Source organism: Mirounga angustirostris, unplaced genomic scaffold (genome assembly GCF_029215605.1).
Source record: "Mirounga angustirostris isolate CCGP_5_RB_7025 unplaced genomic scaffold, mMirAng1.0.hap1 SCAF_7, whole genome shotgun sequence".
Classification (NCBI taxonomy): Eukaryota; Metazoa; Chordata; class Mammalia; order Carnivora; family Phocidae; genus Mirounga; species Mirounga angustirostris.
In genome coordinates, this window is record NW_026991715.1 from 34,628,107 (window position 1) to 34,648,282 (window position 20,176).

At 44.8% G+C, this 20,176-nt stretch overlaps 1 protein-coding gene across 5 annotated transcripts in view; it reads left to right on the forward strand.

The window, feature by feature from the left end:
- The window catches only part of LOC123857300 (protocadherin alpha-C2), a 104,301-nt gene that overhangs the window by 50,814 nt on the left and 33,311 nt on the right, over positions 1-20,176 (forward strand). For 2 of the 5 annotated variants that reach the window (XR_010413030.1, XR_010413029.1), the window contains exons 1-2: positions 5,110-8,780; positions 18,633-18,691. Coding sequence is in view for 3 of the 5 variants with exons in the window: in XM_045894019.3 (XP_045749975.1) it covers positions 6,225-8,780; positions 18,633-18,691 (2,615 nt within the window). In the remaining 2 variants the exon portion in view is untranslated. Of the gene's footprint in view, positions 1-5,109; positions 8,781-18,632; positions 18,692-20,176 lie in introns of those variants that run through there. The other 3 variants (XM_045894019.3, XM_045894014.3, XM_064596004.1) reach the window with 3 other exon arrangements.

Sequence of the window (20,176 nt, forward strand, 5' to 3'; positions counted from 1 at the left end):
GCAGCCTTTCTTTCTTCATTTTGTCTGCAAGGTTATATTGGGAGATTTTGTTTAACCGTCTCCATGAACTTCAGAGAGGTTATGCCTGTAGCATTTCCCTTATGAAAGATTCTAGCAACTGAAAATCTAAAATGCCAATGTGAAATATTTTTTTTAAGTCTATGCAGTTGGTTTGATGTTTCAAGGTTTGTTAAGCCAAAGTAGCCCCTAGCATGAATGCCTTCATTTCTAAATGCTCATAAACAATCACTTTTTTAATATTAGAGTTTTAAAGGAATTTATATCAAGCTCAATGGCACTTTAAAAAAAAAAAATAGGAAATTTGGTTCCCTGGTCACATCTGTAAGTTCTTCCATTACCCCGGAAGATCATTTATCTTGTTAAAGACACTTGACTAACTTCTGGCACTGATCTTGAGGTTCAAATTCTGTTTAAACATTTCCTTCAATGAAAAATAAAGAATTTGGGTGATACACTCTCTGAATATCTCTCAACCTTTAACATTCTATGATTTTTGTTAGGCTATCTCCATTGAGAATACTGATAGATAAGCATGGCCACAAAATAATTGAACAGTTTTATTTTATCTGTTAATGTTACACTGTCTGCCCTAATCCTTCAACCTATTCTCCCCTTTTATTGTTACTCACCCAAAGATATTTTGAATCCCTTTGTTTATTCTAAGCAATTTTTAGATGCCTCAGTCAAGAATCAACAGTATATTAGATTCTCAGAACTAAAGATGTAGAGATCTCTCCCTGAAAGCTGATGCCTTCTGGAGGGAAGGGAAAGTAAAAAAAAATTTAGCTGTCATGTTATATGAAAAATCTTTTTTATCTCCCCATCCACTGGTTGCTATACCTGTAGAGAATGCTGTAACCATATAGGAAAGTATTTTACTTCTGGAGATGCATCAAGATTAGAAGTCCTGTTCCTTTATAACAAAGTGAAAATTTTTAATAACTTTGGACTGCACTAAACACTGGGATATTCATGTGTCTGTTTTTAAATTATATATCACGCACTCAGTTTGTGGAACAACATAAATATACATCTTACAAATGAAAATTAGATTCTTCCTGATTTGGCAGATATTCTCGTCATGGTCAGCCCAAAGCCTGATCGAACTAATGGAGTATGTCACCTTGCCCTACGGCCAGAAGACTCCAGATAGTTTGGTTCTGATCATTTCTTTTTTTTTTTTTTTTTAAGATTTTATTTATTTATTTGACAGAGACACAGCGAGAGAGGGAACACAAGCAGGGGGAGTGGGAGAGGGAGAAGCAGGCTTCCCTCTGAGCAGGGAGCACGATGCGGGGCTCGATCCCAGGACCCTGGGACCATGACCTGAGCTGAAGGCAGACGCTTAACGACTGAGCCACCCAGGCGCCCCTGGTTCTGATCATTTCAAAGTAAAATTATTTGTAATGATGCAATAATAAAGGACAAATTTATGTGAATTAGGAGAGTTCAGTGAGTGCCAGTATTTTTCTTATAGGCTTAATTCGGTTGTGGTTGTGATTGGTTTTGCTCTTGTGCCCAATGACCTCATGATAGATGCATTTTACAAATACAATTAAGGGATACAATTGAGGAATACTATTTCAAAATTATTGTCTACCATGGGGATAAGCAAAACTGTGTCTACCATGGCACAAAACCTTGCCTATCATGGCACTTCTCTTAACCTGTCACTTTTCTTGTTAGTTATAAGCAGCAAATACTTGTACTTTATAATTACAATATAAAGTAGAAAGAATGATCACATAATACTTTTGGGCAGAGCCTTTTTTAAAGTCCAACAACTTTATTAGTGGGATCCAGTGCCAAGCACTGTATTATGTGCTGGAGATTACAGCATGTTTGGGAACTCTGCTGTGCTCTGTTGCTAAAGTATTTTCATATATCCTAAAAAGGTGAATCTCTGGGGGCACCTGGGTGGCTCAGTTGGTTAAGCATCTGACTTCGGCTCCGGTCATGATCTCAGGTCCTGGGATTGAGGCGCTGCATCAAGCCCTTCATCAAGCCCCGCATGGGGCTCTGCATTCAGGGGGAAGTCTCCTTGTTCCCCCTCCCTCTGCCTCTCATCCCCACTTGTGCGCACGCTCTCCCTCTCAAATTAATAAATACAATCTTTTTTTAAAAAAAGGTGAATCTCGGGGCGCCTGGGTGGCTCAGTTGGTTAAGCGACTGCCTTCGGCTCAGGTCATGATCCTGGAGTCCTGGGATCGAGTCCCGCATCTGGCTCCCTGCTCGGCAGGGAGTCTGCTTCTCCCTCTGACCCTCCCCCCTCTCATGTGCTCTCTCTCAAATAAATAAATAAATAAAATCTTTAAAAAAAAAAAAAATAAGGGCGCCTGGGTGGCTCAGTTAGTTAAGCGACTGCCTTCGGCTCAGGTCATGATCCTGGAGTCCCGGGATCGAGTCCCGCATCGGGCTCCCTGCTCGGCAGGGAGTCTGCCTCTCTCTCTGACCCTCCCCCCTCTCATGTACTCGCTCTCTCTCATTCTCTCTCTCTCAAATAAATAAATAAAATCTTTAAAAAAAGGGGGGGGGCACCTGGGTGGCTCAGTTGGTTGGGCGACTGCCTTCAGCTCAGGTCATGATCCTGGAGTCCCTGGATCAAGTCCCGCATCGGGCTCCCTGCTCGGCAGGGAGTCTGCTTCTCCCTCTGACCCTCCCCCCTCTCATGTACTCGCTCTCTCTCATTCTCTCTCTCTCAAATAAATAAAATCTTAAAAAAAAATAAAAAATAAAAAAAGGTGAATCTCTTGTGAGGAAGCAAATCCCTTGAAGGAATCCTCATGACAGAAGTCCCTTTTCCTTAGTGATCTAGAAAGGGACTGGTTTTTGTTTTCAAAATATAGGATAAGCTCTAGAAGCAATTGGGAAAGCTTAACTTTGCTGCATACTCCGCTTCCTCTCATCATCGACTTCCTCCATGCTATATAGAGACTATCAACTAAGGTATTATTTGGTGATAAATGGTTGCATTTTAGTAATAATAATAGTTAAAACATACTTGTCAATCACTATGCAAATTGCTTTTTTTTTTTTAAAGATTTTATTTATTTATTTGAGAGAGAGAGAATGAGAGAGAGCACATGATAGGGGGGAGGGTCAGAGGGAGAAGCAGACTCCCCGCCGAGCAGGGAGCCCGATGCGGGACTCGATCCCGGGACTCCAGGACCATGACCTGAGCCGAAGGCAGTCGCTTAACCAACTGAGCCACCCAGGCGCCCCAGCAAATTGCTTTAAATACATCATCTCGTATGATCATAACTACCCTATGAGTTTTACCTAATATTGTCTGTCTTCCCTGATTAAAATGAGTAAACTGAAGCTTAGGTTTCAGTGCATGTCCAAGGCCACACGGTTAGTCACTGGCGAGTGTACGACTGACTCCACAGTCTGTGTTCCTAAACACTGTGCTATTCTGCTTTTTAATAGGGGTTCTTGAAGGTCCAAGGGAAGGAGTACATAACGAGGGAAGAAGTGGTCAAGGCATTAACATTCATATGGTCGACAGCGCACTTGCCAGCAATCTAAGCAACCTCATTCCACCAACTAGCAAGGTTGGCAAGAGGCTAAGTACAATAGTGTGAGGAACAAAGTCATTGTACTGCCAAATACAGGACAATCTCTTTAGTAGGATGTCTTGGAAAAGACGGCTGATTTGTGTCCGCTTCCTGTTTGCCTTTTCAGTCACTGAGGGAGTAAATACTAGTTGAAACTTAGGATCCTGACGCATCAAAATGGACAACCTGGCAGGTGTCCTTGCTGAAAGATGACAAAATTGCTAAAAGACAAACCTTGTTTTTTCTCTAGAGATGTGACACTTGGGGGCTTCCATTAAAAACTTCACCAAACCTCTGTCACTTTAATCTCTTTCTTAAGCGCCTATGATCTTTTCAGGGGCACAGATCCATGCATGGTCAATACCCAGTGGCCAGGTTTCTGAGCTGTGGGCAGAGGTGGCAGTGACTGTCAGGGCCTGGGAGGAGATGAGAGAAGAAAAGGTCACTCTTCCTGACAACTTATAACTTATTCCACTTATAAGCCATTTATTTTCAGAAATAAGTAATGGGTGAAGACACAGGCCAGGCCTACGATTCATGCACTTGAGAGTTTAAGGCTTTCTGAGATCAAATTACCATAGCAAACAGAGACAGAGTTATTGTAGGGACTTTTGGGGAGGAAGCAGACAGAGGGGGAGAAGCCAGAGACCTAAGAAAGGAGACAGGAATAGAATGTGATGGAAATTGCTTCCCACTCTGCACCCTTGAAGGAACAAAGAGGACAAATAAGAAGCAGCAGTGATAGGAGGAATCTGGGAGCATCTCTGGAATAAAACTGGTTAGGTTGTGGAGTGTTGTCAGCAAGTGAACTTACTGGGTGGGAAGGAAGGGATGTGCTAGTTGAGGCCTTTGAAATCTGGGTGTCAGGATCATTGCTTTGGCCCCTTCGCCTGTCCCCTCAAGGAGGGAAGAATGCCAAATGTCAGCTCTCATTCTGGCTTTATTCCAGCCCAGAGCTAGAAAATGACCCACAGAGGGAGATCTTAGCAGTGAGAGGATGCTGGGAGATGAGAAAGGGAAAGGACTTTTCGGTGAGTGCTTTTTGCATGTGGGGCAATGGATTTTAAATTCCTGTGGAAGAGAGGAGAAGGCCTGGGAAGAGTGGGTGTCTGGAGCAGAGCAGCGGCTGTGACACAGCACAGAGACACTTCCTCGGATCCTTTTGCTTTCTTGTTCACTGAAGAGAAAACTGGTTGTCTTTTTGTTGTCTCTGTAGCAATACAAGGTTGAGTCTTAGAAGAAAGGAGGGCCAGAGGTGTAAAGGAGCCTCATATTTATGGAAGGGGAGCTGTAGCCATTGAAACTTGCTGGCTGTTGTAAGAGAAATCCCAGCCTCCCACAGTTTGCTTAATAACAGCAGATTTTAAAAATAAATAAATAAATAACAGCAGATTTTTCACTGCAAAGCATTCAGTGGAGTCCAAATTCCAGCCTGGCTTGGGAGATCAAGAGTAACCCTCTTGATGTAATGGTTTTGCAGGCTCTTGATGACATTGTCATCTGTTAAAGAAAAATTTTAAAAACACTCTTGAAAGAACAAAGAAAATGTCTTGGATGATAAATTTAAAAGATTTGGAGTAAAAGAAGGAAAAGCTTGAGGAAAGAATTTCTTTAAAATTTTACCAGATTTCCCCACTCTGATATAAAGGGGTCAAATAAGACCTTAGCCTGCAGTTTCATGGAGCCATTTTTGAAAGAAAAATTTAAAACTTGAAATATTGGTTATTTGCCAAGGTACACACTGAAAGCAAGCCCCTGGCTACCAGCAGAACGGAGTACTGGGATCCCAGGATGTTAGTTTTAGGCTTGCTCCGCAGAAGAGAACCGCACTTGCCATCCCCCTCCCTTTGCCCCAGGAGTTGAACACTTTCTGCACTATTTAGGAGCATCGTAGGGAAAAGGTTGGGGTCAGGTGAACAATTCCCGTCATCAGCAACCCCAGAGCGCCTTCCTTGCGTTTGTTTCTTTTGAATGTGTAGCCGCCGCCCAGGTGCCCATACTTAGCTAAGGCCCCCAGTTTATTTTCCTGAATCGCGCTCGGAAATCTTTTCCTGGGAAGGTGATAGCCCAAGTCCTAGAGACATAACTGCTTGTCCTAGAATAATCTCCTTACGAAACCCGTTCAACGGCCGAGGGACGGTGGAGACTGGCTGAACAGGGAGATGGGGGCAGGGAGAAAGGGAGTGGCCGCGTTCCCGCGGTCCGCCGGGATCCCGCGGGTCCAGGGCGAAGGAGCCGGAGCTGGAGTGGCTGGAGCGACCGATCACTCCGGGTCGCCGTCTGCCACCTCGGTGCGGAACCGGAGCCGGACTTGCTGAGCACTCCTCCCCCTCCCCTTCTGCTTCCTTTTCCCTCCCCCTGGAGCGGCGGCGGCGGCGACGGGCAGGCAGCGGGGCCAGGCGGAGCGACTGTGCGGCGAGCGGAGGAGCTGGGATATGGGGAGTCGGCGGGGGCGGCGGGGCCAGGAGCCCTCCGGGGGGCCGACGAGCGGAGCGGCCCCCGGCGTTTGCTAGCGCGTGAGCCGTGGGGGAGCGGGCGCGCGGTGGCACTAGCGGAGGCGGAGGCGGGGCCCGGGCGTGGAGCACGGCTGGGAAAACTGCTGCCTCCGGCCCTGCCCGGCTCCTGCCTCCGCCGCGGCCGGTGGCTATGGAGCTGGCGGGCCCCAGACCTGGGGCGACAGAGCATCCGCGACTCCGGCCGCCCATGTCCTGGCTGCTGCCGCCGCTGCCCCTCCTGCTGCTGCTGCTGGGCCCAGCGGCCTCCCAGCTGCGATACTCGGTGCCGGAGGAGCAGGCACCCGGCGCGCCTGTGGGCAACGTGGCTAGCGCGCTGGGGCTGGAGCTGCGGCGCCTGGGGCCCGGCTGCCTGCGCATCAACCATCTGGGTGCGCCCAGTCCGCGCTACCTGGAGCTGGACCTGACGAGCGGCGCGCTCTTCGTCAACGAGCGCATTGACCGGGAGGCGCTGTGCGAGCAGCGGCCTCGCTGCCTGCTCAGCTTGGAAGTGCTGGCGCACAGCCCCGTGGCGGTGAGCGCCGTGGAGGTGGAGGTCCTGGACATCAACGACAACTCGCCGCGCTTCCCGCGGCCCGACTACCAGCTGCAGGTAAGCGAATCGGTGGCCCCTGGAGCGCGCTTTCACATAGAGAGCGCGCAGGACCCCGACGTGGGCGCCAACTCGGTGCAGACCTACGAGCTCAGCCCCAGCGAGCACTTCGAGCTGGACCTTAAACCCCTGCAGGAGAACAGTAAGGTGCTGGAGCTGGTGCTGCGGAAGGGCCTAGACCGCGAGCAGGCAGCGCTGCACCACCTGGTTCTCACAGCTGTGGACGGGGGCAGTCCAGCCCGCTCGGGCACGGCACAGATCTCTGTGCGCGTCCTGGACACTAACGACAATTCTCCCACCTTCGACCAGTCCACTTACCGCGTCCAGCTCCGGGAGGACGCCCCCCCAGGCACGCTGGTGGTGAAGCTGAATGCCTCGGACCCGGATGAGGGCTCCAACGGCGAGCTCAGGTACTCCCTGAGCAGCTACACGTCGGACCGGGAGAGGCAGCTCTTCAGCATCGATGCCAGCACTGGCGAAGTGCGGGTAAGTGGAGCACTGGATTACGAGGAGGCCTCTTCCTACCAGATCTATGTGCAGGCGACCGACCAGGGGCCCGTGCCCATGGTGGGTCACTGCAAGGTGTTGGTGGACATCGTGGATGTGAATGATAATGCACCAGAGGTGGTGCTCACGGACCTGTACAGCCCAGTGCCTGAGGACGCTGCCTCCAACACCGTTGTGGCCCTCCTCAGTGTCAACGACCAGGACTCGGGCCTCAACAGGAAGGTGAGCCTGGGCCTGCAGGCCTCACTGCCCTTCCGACTGAATGGCTTTGGAAGCTCCTACACGCTGGTGGTGAGCGGTCCTCTGGACCGGGAGCGGGTGGCTGCCTACAACATCACGGTGACAGCCGCGGATGGGGGAGTACCACAGCTCACATCCCAGCGGACGCTGCAGGTTGAGATCTCTGACATCAATGACAACCCACCCAGCTTCCAACAGGACTCCTACTCCATCTACATCGAGGAGAACAATTTGCCAGGGGTGTTGCTCTGCACTGTGCAAGCCACAGACCCGGATGAAAAGGAGAATGCGGAGGTGACCTACTCCCTCCTGGAGAGGGAGGTTCAAGGGCTCCCGGTCACCGCCTACGTCTCCGTTAACAGTGCCAGTGGCAGCCTTTATGCTGTCAACTCCTTTGACTATGAGAAGTTTCGGGAGTTCTTTGTGACTGTGGAGGCCCAGGACAAGGGGAGTCCACCACTGAGCAGCACTGTGACCGCCAACGTGTACGTGGTGGACACGAATGACCATGCCCCTCACATCCTGTACCCTACCTCAACTAATGCGTCAGCAGCCATGGAGATGGTGCCTCGAACTGCCCCTGCTGGTTATCTGGTCACCAAAGTCATAGCCATGGACTCAGACTCTGGCCAGAATGCTTGGCTCTTTTACCATCTGGCCCAGACGTCTGAGCTGGACCTCTTTAAAGTAGAGCTACACACAGGAGAAATTAGGACTACCAGGAAGATGGGAGATGAGAGTGGGACGACTTTCAACCTGACGGTGGTGGTCCGCGACAATGGCGAGCCGTCACTGTCGTCCTCCGTGGCCATTACAGTGGCTGTGGTGGAGAGAGTCTCCAGAATCCTCCCTGATACTCAGAGACATGTTAAGAGTCCTCGGACATACTCTGAAATTACACTCTATCTAATCATAGCATTAAGCACAGTGTCTTTTATATTCCTTTTGACAATCATTGTTTTGAGCATCATCAAGTGCTACCGTTACACCGCGTTCGGGACCGCGGGCTGCGGGGGCTTCTGTGGAGTGAGGGAGCGGTGCCCCGCTGAACTAAACAAACAGGCCAACAACAATATCGAGGCCAGGATACCTCATGGCCTCAAGGTGCAGCCACACTTCATTGAAGTGCGCGGGAATGGCTCCCTCACCAAGACCTACTGCTACAAGGCCTGTCTGACAGCAGGCTCAGGGAGTGACACTTTCATGTTTTATAACACAGGGGCACAGACAGGACTGGGGCCCGGGGGAGCCCAAGCAGCTGCGAGTGAGAGCAGGCACCTCACAGGCCAAAGTGGGCAGAGTGCCGGGAACCTGATCATTCTAAAAAACGATGCTGTTTCTCAGAACGAGGTGAGAGAGCAGTCAAGGGGTCATGCATTTGCACACGTCCCCTCCCCCGCGCCAGTGTCATTGGCTTTATTGAGTTACTAACAGTGACAGGGGTTATCTGGTAAACTGAATGTATATAGTACCTGTGACTTGATTATAACCTACTTTGTTTCCACTCTAGGAAAGTAACATCAGAGAATTGTTTTACTTTGTTTTCTTTTCAGATATATGAAGGCTTGATCATAACGCTGTTAAGAAGTAAGGATTGGTCTTAAATATTTGATGTTAAAACATAGCTCTGCAGAGGGCTGGAACAGGCTTGAGAATAAGATGATGCCGTACTGGGTAATGTTTTGAGATTCAAGGAGAAATGTCCTGCTGTATCATCTACAGGGAAAGTTCTCTTTGGAAATGCTATAGGAGTGTTGTTTTTTAAAAAGCTCTGAGACCTCTAGGGGTTGTGGTGGTCAACTCTGCGTGCTTTCCTTGTTTATATATCCAGTTACTATTTCCAGTAATTGCACTGAACTGATGTGATAGGATCTTCTGGCAATTCATGTCAGAGGTGATAAAGCCATAGACTGTGGATCTCACCTTGAAGCCAAAGTTTGCTTTGTGGTAATTCTACTGTAGGGGTTTTCTGAGGAGATGAAGGATGGTAAGACAAAGAGACCAAGAATGAATTTGTCTGGTTGGACTAAGGAGATATTAGAATAAGTGGATCAACGATGTGGGGATGTGGTGAATAACAGGACAAGCTGGGATTGGGGAGAAAGAGGAGAAAAGAACTCTCCCATTAGTCACCTTTCTTGGCATAGGGGAAGTTCATTGTAAGATGATTTCCCTGCAGTAGGTTAAATGCAATCTGTAATTTCCTGATTTCCTGTTGACAATTTCGAAGGTTTTAATGAGATGTGAAGTAGCCTCTCAAGCCCATTATATCTTTAAGTTAAATGACAATACTTCAAACAACACTCCAACATATTCCAAAGTACATGTTTATTTTCGGTATCTAGGATTTAGTTTGCAATAGCTAGAAAAGCCTTGGAAAGTGGATGGCTTGCTGTACATGAAAGACAAGTGTTAGTAAATACATGGGTTTTAAGTTTTGTTTTGTTTTGTTTTTAAGATTTATTTATTTGAGAGAGAGAGAGAAAGAGCGTGGAGGTGGGGGGTAGGGGAGGAGCAGAGGGAGAGAGAGTCCCAAGTAGACTCCATGCTGAGTGCTGAGTCTGACTTGGGGCTCGATCTCACAACCCTGAGATCATAACCTCAGCCAAAACCAAGAGTTGGACACTTAACTGACTGAGCCACCCAGGCGCCCCTAAAGTTTTAAGTAGGCAGAGGCCAATTCGCTCATTATTATGAAGAATGTACATAAATTATTGGACAGTGCATGAATGTGTGGATGTTTTTGTGTAGTGTGTCTCCATATGCATGCTTGAAAATAGAGGTCTGCTTTGTGATACTTTAAAGTTGTATTTCAGAAGCCAAAATTTTGTCCCATCAATAGTGATGAATTGTTATCTTCCCAAACAACTACTTTGTAGCTAGGACTTTCAGAGGTACTACAAAAGGAATTAATAATATTTGTCCCTTCTATATTTTTGTGATGTATTTTCATTGACATACTGCTGTCTCTCTTATTTTTTTAATGTCCATAGTTTCACATTCTAAATTCATGCTAATCTTGAGGAAAGTAATGCATAAAATACAGAAAAAAGCCCAGATGGATAGAGTATTTCCCATGTACATTGTACGTAGGTGTGTTAGAGAAGCCTGCTTTTAGTCAATATTGAGCAACCACCGGAGGCAGATTAAGAAAAACAGGGAGACAAAATCAAGGAGTTTCCAGAATTCTTTAGATCATAGCTTTTGGAAGCCTGTAAAAAGGCTTAATAAGGATGCTGTAGACATTTGCTTAACAAATTCTTGTGAAGCCCCTCTGGGCCTAGGGTGGGCTGCAGGTGGTGAAGATGCTGGGAGAGCAGGCCGGGCAAGCTTTGCCACCAGCCGTGAGCAGGAAGCTCAGCTGCAAGACACTCTTCCCCTCCTTCTCCTCGCTCAAAGCGTGGGGCAGTTCGATACATGAACTGTTTCTGTCTTACACTGACCTGTGTGGAGAAAATTATGTCAGATAAGTCCTTGCTCTTGTGGGATTTTACCAGGAGGATGAATGCCTGATTTTAATAAAGGCAGATTTCTGCCAGCCACGTTCAAAAATCCAGTGAAGCGCCCTAAGGTCTCTAGCTCCTGCAATTATTACAGTTAAGAGGAGAGAGTGAGTCAGGTCAGAGTGGCAATATGGAAACAAAAATCACTCAGCTCTGAAAGTCATGACTGCTAGATCAACCTGTTAAACTTCCACGTTAGGCTTTCTCTTTTCCCTACCTAGTTACTGCAGATGGCAGAAGAGTCCTAGGGTGCATTCATGCCATGTGCCTACGTTAATGAGATGAAGATTATAAAGAATGAGTAAGGGAATCTGCACTCAGTGACCACTATGTTATATAAAAATGTTCTGCTTTGCAATATATGTGTGATTTCATTCCCTGTAAATCATACATGAAAGAAACATTTACCAACATCTAACATATGAGGAAATAAGCTCAGAGAGGTTAAGTAACACACACAGTCATTCTGTTAGTCTATTTTAAGTCCTGTCTGATTCCAAAGATTAAGCTGTTTGAAATAGTATGAGTAGACAGAAATCCCAATGTTTATACTCCTTTTGTTATGTGATAATCTGGCATTTGCCTACTACGGGTTCTAGTGTAAATTGACTGCTTTTGGAGAAAGAGTAATTCCTTGCATAAAAGTAGGTCACAGGCGGGAGGATCGATGAGTAAAATTGTTACTATCAAGCTGATATCTTTTTATTTGTTTATCTGTTTCACTTTGGCACAGCCTGTGATGATCTTTCATCTCGGTTCTTTTTCTGATTTCTCTTTTGTTGCTTATTAAACAGCATTTAACATCAGACTCTAATCTTTTGATAGATTTCACCCCCAGTGAGCCTATTTGTACAATGAGCCATTTGTACAATGAGGTTTCTGAAGTAACTTTTTGGCACTGGGGCAGAATTTCTCTTCTGAGATTTCTGAAAACCTGATATTGAATGTGGTTGGCACCCCTTTCAGAGCCTCCAAGAAAAGGAAACCAAATCTTTTTTTTTTTTTTTTAAAGATTTTATTTATTTATTTGAGAGAGAGAGAATGAGAGACAGAGAGCATGAGAGGGAGGAGGGTCAGAGGGAGAAGCAGACTCCCTGCCGAGCAGGGAGCCCGATGCGGGACTCGATTCCGGGACTCCAGGATCATGACCTGAGCCGAAGGCAGTCGCCTAACCAACTGAGCCACCCAGGCGCCCAGGAAACCAAATCTTAAGGTAGATTCTGTGTGTGGTCCTGTGACACCTCATGAATCGCTCTGAGTGCTCTGGGCAGATTTGTCCAACTGTGCTTCCGTGGGACCAGGTGGCATAAGATGTGGAAATCACAAGACTAGCAGAAATAAGTTTGCTGTCATTTCTTTTCAAGCAATTTGTAGCCATCAGATCTTCAGTGTTTCTGCCACTGTGTATATATATACATTCACCCCAATTGCAGATGCGATGAGCGGAAAGAGCTAACCCTTCTTTTAGTGGAGCCTAATTTTTTCCCCTAGGACTAACTTTTCTATCTGGTGACTCTGTCCTGTATCAGAATTTATACTTAGTGCAAAGGGACATGGTGGTGAATTCATAAAAAGTGTGTGATGGTCAGAATAGGCAAAGAAATTCTATCTGTGAACTTCCATTCCAGTGTTTCACCCTCTCATGGTCACTTTTGAGGGGTGGGCTCCTTTGTTTTGCCATTTCTATATTGGTTATAGGACTGTTCTTCTGAGAAAAGGTTTATTTTCTTTGGTCTGGTAATATAATAATTTCTTCAAATTACCTCCTTCCTTGCTTTTTCTGCAGATCTGCTGAGCCAGATGGAATTATGGCTGAGCTCTTCTCAGTCTCTTTATCTTGCACATATTCTGACTGATGAAGAAATCTATTTATTGTAGCTTGAATGTCATTGGCTTCCCCTTTCCTCTGACCCAGGAGTGAGCTGTCACATGGGCAGCTGGTCTACCTCCAAACACTGCAGGGACACAGCCTGGCATATTATAAATTGCCTATTGGCATGCTGTCTGCTTGACAGAAGAGCAGAGTCAGTTCTGGATACTTGCCTTGGTTTGCCACCAATTTTTGCTCTCAATGAGGTTAGGAAGATGTCAGTTCACAAATATTTGAGGAAAACTTGCCATCACAGAGCCCAGAGGTTTAGATGAATTTAATGGAGATTTCCAGGTGTCTTTGAATGTGACTTTTGTTAGGAATTCACCTGGCTCAAATTTCCTGTGCATAATAAGTATGACTATAAATTTAGTTTATCCATACGATCATATTTTGAGCATTATAATCTATAATCATGATTTCAAAAATCAAAGGGCAAGAGGATTCCTAGGCAGTATTTCAAATCTGCTCACCTAAAAATTACAATCTTTTTCTTTCAGGAATATGAACTTGACAAATGTAAAGAAATATCTGACATTGCAAAGGTGAAGAAAAATGTTAGTTCCTTGGCACATAAGCAACATCAGTTCCTTTCTGGCCTTGCAGGGTCAGAACTCTGGGCTCCAGGGAAGTGAAACTGTGAGTGAGGGAGTAACTGCTGTGCTAGCAGGCTCTGCGTCCAGAATTAAGCAAACCTAGCATTTTCTGTTGTGCTGGAACCCATTAGTATGTTTCAATATTATGTTTATTTTACTTCCCTGCTTCATGGATTAGCAAGGGACTTCAGAGGAAAGTATTTCATTTTGAATTCTCATATTTCTCATCTTTTCAGTTGCTTTACTAGAAGACTAATAGGTAATATAACAGTGATTATTTTAAATGTTATACTCCTTCTTGCCTTATTGACCAGCAGTTTATATATTCATTTTCTATTGCTTTGTAAGAAATTACCACAAATTAGTGGTTAAAAACAACTCTCATTTATTCTCTCAGAGTCCTGCAGGATGTGAGCGGGTTCTCTGCTTAGGGTTTCACAGGGCTGAAATCAATATGGCACCCTGGCTGAGTTCTCTTCTGGAGGCTTTGGGGAAGAACATGCTTTCAAGTTCATTCAGGCTGTTGGCAGATTTTACTTCTTTGTGGACTACCTACTTACACACTGCTGGCTGGAGGTCACTCTCAGCTGCTAGGGGTTGTGCTCAGGTCCTTGCCTCATGATCCTCTCCATCTTTCGAGCTAACAGTGGAGAATCTTCTCTCATGTGGAATCCCTCCCATGCTTCAAATCTCTCCAATTTCCGTCTCTGATCTCTAGACCCAGATTTAAAGGGCTCATGTGATTAGGTCAGTCCGGCCCAAATGATTTCCCTGTCTTAAAGCCAAGTGTGTCATATAACATAACCTAATCAAAGTAAGAGCCATCGTATTTATTCTTGGAGATTATGCAAGGCACATACACCAAGGTGTGAGGATCTTGGGGGGCATTTTAGGATTCGGCCCCTCATAGTTTATATCAATGATCTCAAATTATCAGTGTGAAAAATCTGCAGTGGATACATCCTTAATAGAGTCCTAATAGGAAGCAAAAGGAGATGCAGCATATAGTTACATGTCTCAGAGGGCCATTTACTAATAGCATCAACATGGATTTCCATGACAAGGAGTGTCATTTCCTGAGTGGTCCTATGATTTGTTTTTGAAGGAGATAAGGTATTTTAAACCTATTTTATTTTAAATTTGTCTTGAAAGAGTAACTCACCCTTCTGTAGCTCAGATATTCTATGGTGTAAATAATAAATAATATTGTTACAGGATAAGTTAAATCTTTGTTATAATTTTGATAGAAACTTAAACGGCTTCTTGTTCTTCATTAATGCTACATCACCCATATGGACTACCTAATTCAGTTTTTCCACATCTGGAGCTTTGTGGCTATTAGTCTCCTGAAGGACTAAGCTTTGAAAAAACAGAACATAATGGGGCTTTCCACCAATAGGAATTAAGCATAGTTCTGGAATGTATCATCCAAGTGTTAGAAAACTAATTCAAATCCTTAGTATATGTCTTCAATGTATCTGGCATATCAGTAGTCAACCTTTAAACTTGAGTTTTTCTGATTTTAATCAAGTTTGGGTGAAACCCACATATATTTATTACCTTATATTCTGTATCATTTAAAAATAAATTTGTATCTGGGAAACTCAGATGTAACAAAGAGAAAAAAGAAAAGTACAGTTGGCCCTTGAGCAATATAAGGGTTAGGGGTGCCGGACCCACGCACAGTTGAAGATCCAAGTATAAATTTTGATTCCTCAAAAACTTAACTACTAATAGCCTATTGTTGCCCAGAAGGCTTACCGAGAACATAAACAGTTGGTTAACACATATTTTATATATTGTATGTATTATATACTGTATTCTTACAATTAAGTAAGCTAGAGGAAAGAAAATGTTATTAAGAAAATCATAAGGAAGAGAAAATACATTTACAGTACTATATATGGTATTTATTGAAGAAAATCCACATATAAGTGGACCAATGCTGTTCAAACCTATGTTGTTCAAGGGTCTATAATATATGTCATTCCATGTAGATTAGTTTAAAACAAACTTTTGTGGGGCACCTGGGTGGCTCATTCAGGTTAAGCGGCTGACTGTTGGTTTCGGCTCAGGTCATGATCTCAGGATCAAACCCTACATCGGGCTCTGTGCTCAGTGCAGAGTCTGCGAAAATTTCTCCTTCTCCCTTTGCCCCTGTCACGCGCTGCCCACCCCCCTCTCCCCCCGCCCCAGCCTGGCTCACGTTCTCTGTCTCAAATAAATAAATAAATCTTTTTTAAAAAAATGCACAAACTTTTGTGTTAGGGAGACCTAAATATAACTATCAGCCAAACCCACCAATCAGGCAAATGATTTAATCTTTCCAAAGCTCAGATTTCTTATTTCTATAAATTTAAGTACATTAATATTACCCTTGCATGATAGTTCATTTGTTCAGAAACATTTTTGGGGCACCTGGGTGGCTCAGTTGTTGAGTGTCTGCCTTCGGCTCGGGTCACGATCCCAGGGTCCTGGGATCGGGCCCCGCATTGGGCTCCCTGCTCTGTGGGAAGCCTGCTTCTCCCTCTCCCACTCCCCCTCCTTGTGTTCCCTGTCTCGCTGTCTCTCTGTCAAATAAATAAATAAAATCTTAAAAAAAAAAAAAGAAACATTTTTAAAAGGTACCAAATACCTGAACCCTGCGAAGCTCTGAGGACATAGCTATGTATTATGAATATCTGAGGATATTCATATGTTTTGTGGACAAAACAGATATGCCTTTTATAGAATTTATGGTCGAAAAGAAGTGTTAGAATATGGGGCGCCTGGGTGGCTCAGTCGTTAAGCGTCTGCCTTCGGCTCAGGTCATGATCCCGGGGTCCTGGGATCAAGCCCCACATTGGGCTCCCTGCTCGACGGGAAGCCTGCTTCTCCCTCTCCTGCTCCCCCTGCTTCTGTTCCCTCTCTCACTGTGTCTCTCTGTGTCAAATAAATAAATAAAATCTTTAAAAAATAAATAAAAATAAATAAAAATAAAAGAAGTGTTAGGATAAATGCACCAATATGTTTAAAGTGCTTATCCTATTGCCCAATACTGTGTGGAGACTTAAAACACTGTATATTCTTCCTTTCTTTTCCCTGCCCAATCTTACTACCCTAAGACATGTCCTAACTACAGTTCTGATAAATGAATCTGAGAAGCGCCTTGTTGTTGATGGACTGTTACAGAAAATAGCAGCATGACAAATTGTCATTGAGGAAGTGAGGTTGTGTAGGGAACTGAGTTCCTTGGTCAGTCCTCCTAGAACTGTGCCTTTCCGCAAAATGAGGTGGGTGCTTTCATTCCAAAGATGAAGTCGCAGCAGTCTTCATCACGAATGTTAGCCAATCACAGAGAAACTGGCCACATTTGCCTAACCGATGTCCAAGTCTTTATTAAAGGAAGGTTCCTACGGTTGACACGAGTGCTGCTGATGGTAAGGGGAGAGATGGTGATGATTGGATTAATAGGAAATAGTTCAGCCATGTTTCCAGCTTTACAGAATGATTTGCAAATAGTTTCTCTTTTGTTCCCTGCAACGCCACTGGTGGAAAATGCGAATCCTTTCATCTCATGTGTAGAGTTTTATGCTACTTTATATGGAGCATCCATACCATGCTATGAACTTAACCACCGAGGATGAAGCAGCTTGCATGTTCATATCTTGCCAGCAGAGTGGAAGGGACCAGAAAGGGCAGTTAGCGTATGGGGACATTTGAGGTCAAGTATCCAAGAGTTGTAGCTTTTTCTGGGCCTTGACTTCGGCTAACTCTCTGAATACCATCCAACCACCCCGAAGTCTGTCTGCAAGTTGAGACGCTGATCACTACTTTCCTAGGTGTTGTGAAAAAGCGTGGTTAGGAAATACTCTGCATCCTTTGAATAAACAATAAAAAGGATAAGAACAAGAATTACTGACATTTTGAAGTAGTTTATTGATATTACTATGGCTTTGTGTCTACCAAATATGATCATTATAATCCAGAGCAATTTATAAAATACAACCTCCATCTCTTCATCTTTCCACTCAAATAGACTTCAGTATTTAGTGGCAGGACCACTTTAATCTCTGCCCATGAAAACACGTTGAGAAGAACACCTATCACAGGTGGGTTTTTTGGTAAAGATTTTATATATTTATTTTTGAGAGAGAAAGAGAGCACACATGCACAAACGGGGAGGGGCAGAGGGAGAAGCAGACTCCCCACTGAGCAGGGAGCCTGATACAGGACTCGATCCCAGGACCCCGGGATCATGACCTGAGCCAAAGGCAGACACTTAACTGACTGAGCCACCCAGGCGCCCCTCATAGGATTCTTTTATAACAAAATTTTTGCTAATAAATACAAATGTATTTATGATGGTGGTTCATTTTGTCCCCAGGAATTCCTGAGTAGCTTCTAAGCAGCCCATAACTCCTCCAGCAGTCTTTAGGGGCCTATATTTTCCTTCTCTGTCCCCTCCACTTGGAATTGCCAGTCTGTGGACAGAGGTGGTGCTGGTACGCAGGTGGTGCAGACTGAGCCAGGTTCTTCTTGGGTTTCAGCAACTCCCTGTTAAGCAATCAGAGCCGAGCGAACAGTAATTGAGGGAAGAGGCAAAACACTCAGAAGAGCAGGGAGCGAGTAGGATTTTATGAAAAGGATTATGTAGCAAAACAAGGTCAAACTCCTGTCGCGGTTTGTTTTCCTTCCTGGGGATTCCCCTTCAAGCGGCAGAAGAGGCAATTCTCAGTCGCTGGTGTGCGGACGGGGCACATCCATCCTGGGTCGAAGATGCTGCACTCTGCAAAGCCAGCAGCAGATTGCAGTCCTCTGCAGTCCGGCCAGACCAGCAGAACTTGTGTAGTTTGTACGCCGTTACAGCTAGAATACCAAATGGGAGACGTTCCTTTAGTGTGAAGCATTTGAAGGCAAAAACAATGAACGCTTTCCCGGTCTCAAAATAGACTGCCCTCCCCCTAGTGCTGCTTTAGGAACATAGACCTGTTTTGAGCACGGCGAAGCCACAGCTGGTCCTCACAGCATCATTAAATCTGGTTTTTCCGTGATATTGAGTCTGTGGAAGGACCCCGAGGAGCTAATTTTCTCCTGAAGGGCTATATATATGGATATCATCTTAGAGCTGCACATAAAATGGCTCCTTCAAAACTTTTTTCAGATACACGGAACTATTCAAGAAACCGCTGATCAGTCATGGGGAGATCACCGCTTTGCCTTATTAACAAAACCTCCCTTTGTGATTTTGCAGCCGCGACAGCCCAACCCTGACTGGCGTTACTCCGCCTCCCTCCGAGCAGGAATGCACAGGTATGTAGCTCCTTCCTCTTTTCAATCAGAAGAACTTGAACTTTGTATGGCTCAGACACATGCTGTGTCTAGAGGCCAGAAACTGCTGTCAAACTGAGAGGCTTCAGATACTTTGCCAGGGGAAGGTAGTTCCTTTTGACTCCATGTCTCTTCCTTAGAACATTGGAAAGAGTGCCAAAGGCTTATCAGGGGCTGGCAAACGAGAGTTCCCTGTAAAATTACAGAGACAGGCGGCTGTGCACTTTCTCTCATTGAAAGTTCTATAAGGAGGGGCGCCTGGGTGGCTCAGTTGGTTAAGCGACTGCTTTCAGCTCAGGTCATGATCCTGGAGTCCCGGGATCGAGTCCTGCATCGAGTCCCGCATCGGGCTCCCTGCTCGGCGGGGAGTCTGCTTCTCCCTCTGACCCTCTCCCCTCTCATGCTCTCTGTCTCCATTCTCTCTCTCTCAAATAAATAAATAAAATCTTTAAAAAAAAAAAAAAAAAGAAAGTTCTATAAGGAAATAATTACAACTCCCCTTATCCCTTCCCCAGCTATACTTTCTGTCCCTCCCTTAGAAATTATAATTAATACCGATGCTTTTAGATCTGAATATAGGCACGTGTTGTCTACCTTGGTTTTCTGTCACACATCGACTCTTTTATCCATTAACCACAATAACTGGCAACATGTTGTTCATGTTCATCCATATTAGAATCTCCTTATCTTTTCCATCTTGTTACTCTCTCGTTGCTGTCAATAGAGGATGAGCCATGTGAAAGGCCTTTATTGAATATCTGGAGACCAAATCTATCTTATTTTAAATGAACCTAGAGTAATAGCATTACTCTAAGACTCAGATTAAATATAATTTTGCTGTCTCTACTTTGTCTCTTTGACAGTAATTAATTAACTACCATTATTCCCAGAGCTGATTTAGTGCCATAGGGCCAAATAAAAGATTCTTTATTTTTGAGTATCTTTGGAAACCAAGAAACTCATGATCACTACCAGCAAAAGGATTTAGTTTTAAGGAAGAAATAAACTCTAAACTGAAGCCCCTCGAAATGTCTGGGCAACACTTCAGTAGATCTTTACCAAACCTACATCAGTTTCTAAAGAGAGCTTACAAAATGTTACAAAATGTGTTAAGTTAATGAAAAATTAGTTTTGAGTCCACTTAGAAATGCATTAAAGTAAAATAAATTAACATATTCTCAAGCATTACATTACAAGTCGAGCAGAAATCATTATAATGGGTGCTATTTCTGAACAAGAAGCAATCAGTGAAGGCCTGAAGATCCGTAGTTGGCATAGTGAGATGTCACATTGGAACCTGGGTCATAATTTTAACCCAGAAACACTTGTGCAGTTGCTGGAATATTAGGTGTCAGGAGGGTTCTTTCTCTTTGTTAGTGACCAGCTTATACTTTTGCCTACATCTGAGCTATTGTTGCAAACCATACATCAGGAAAAAGCATGGTTTATAATGCCAGCCTTTTCTGT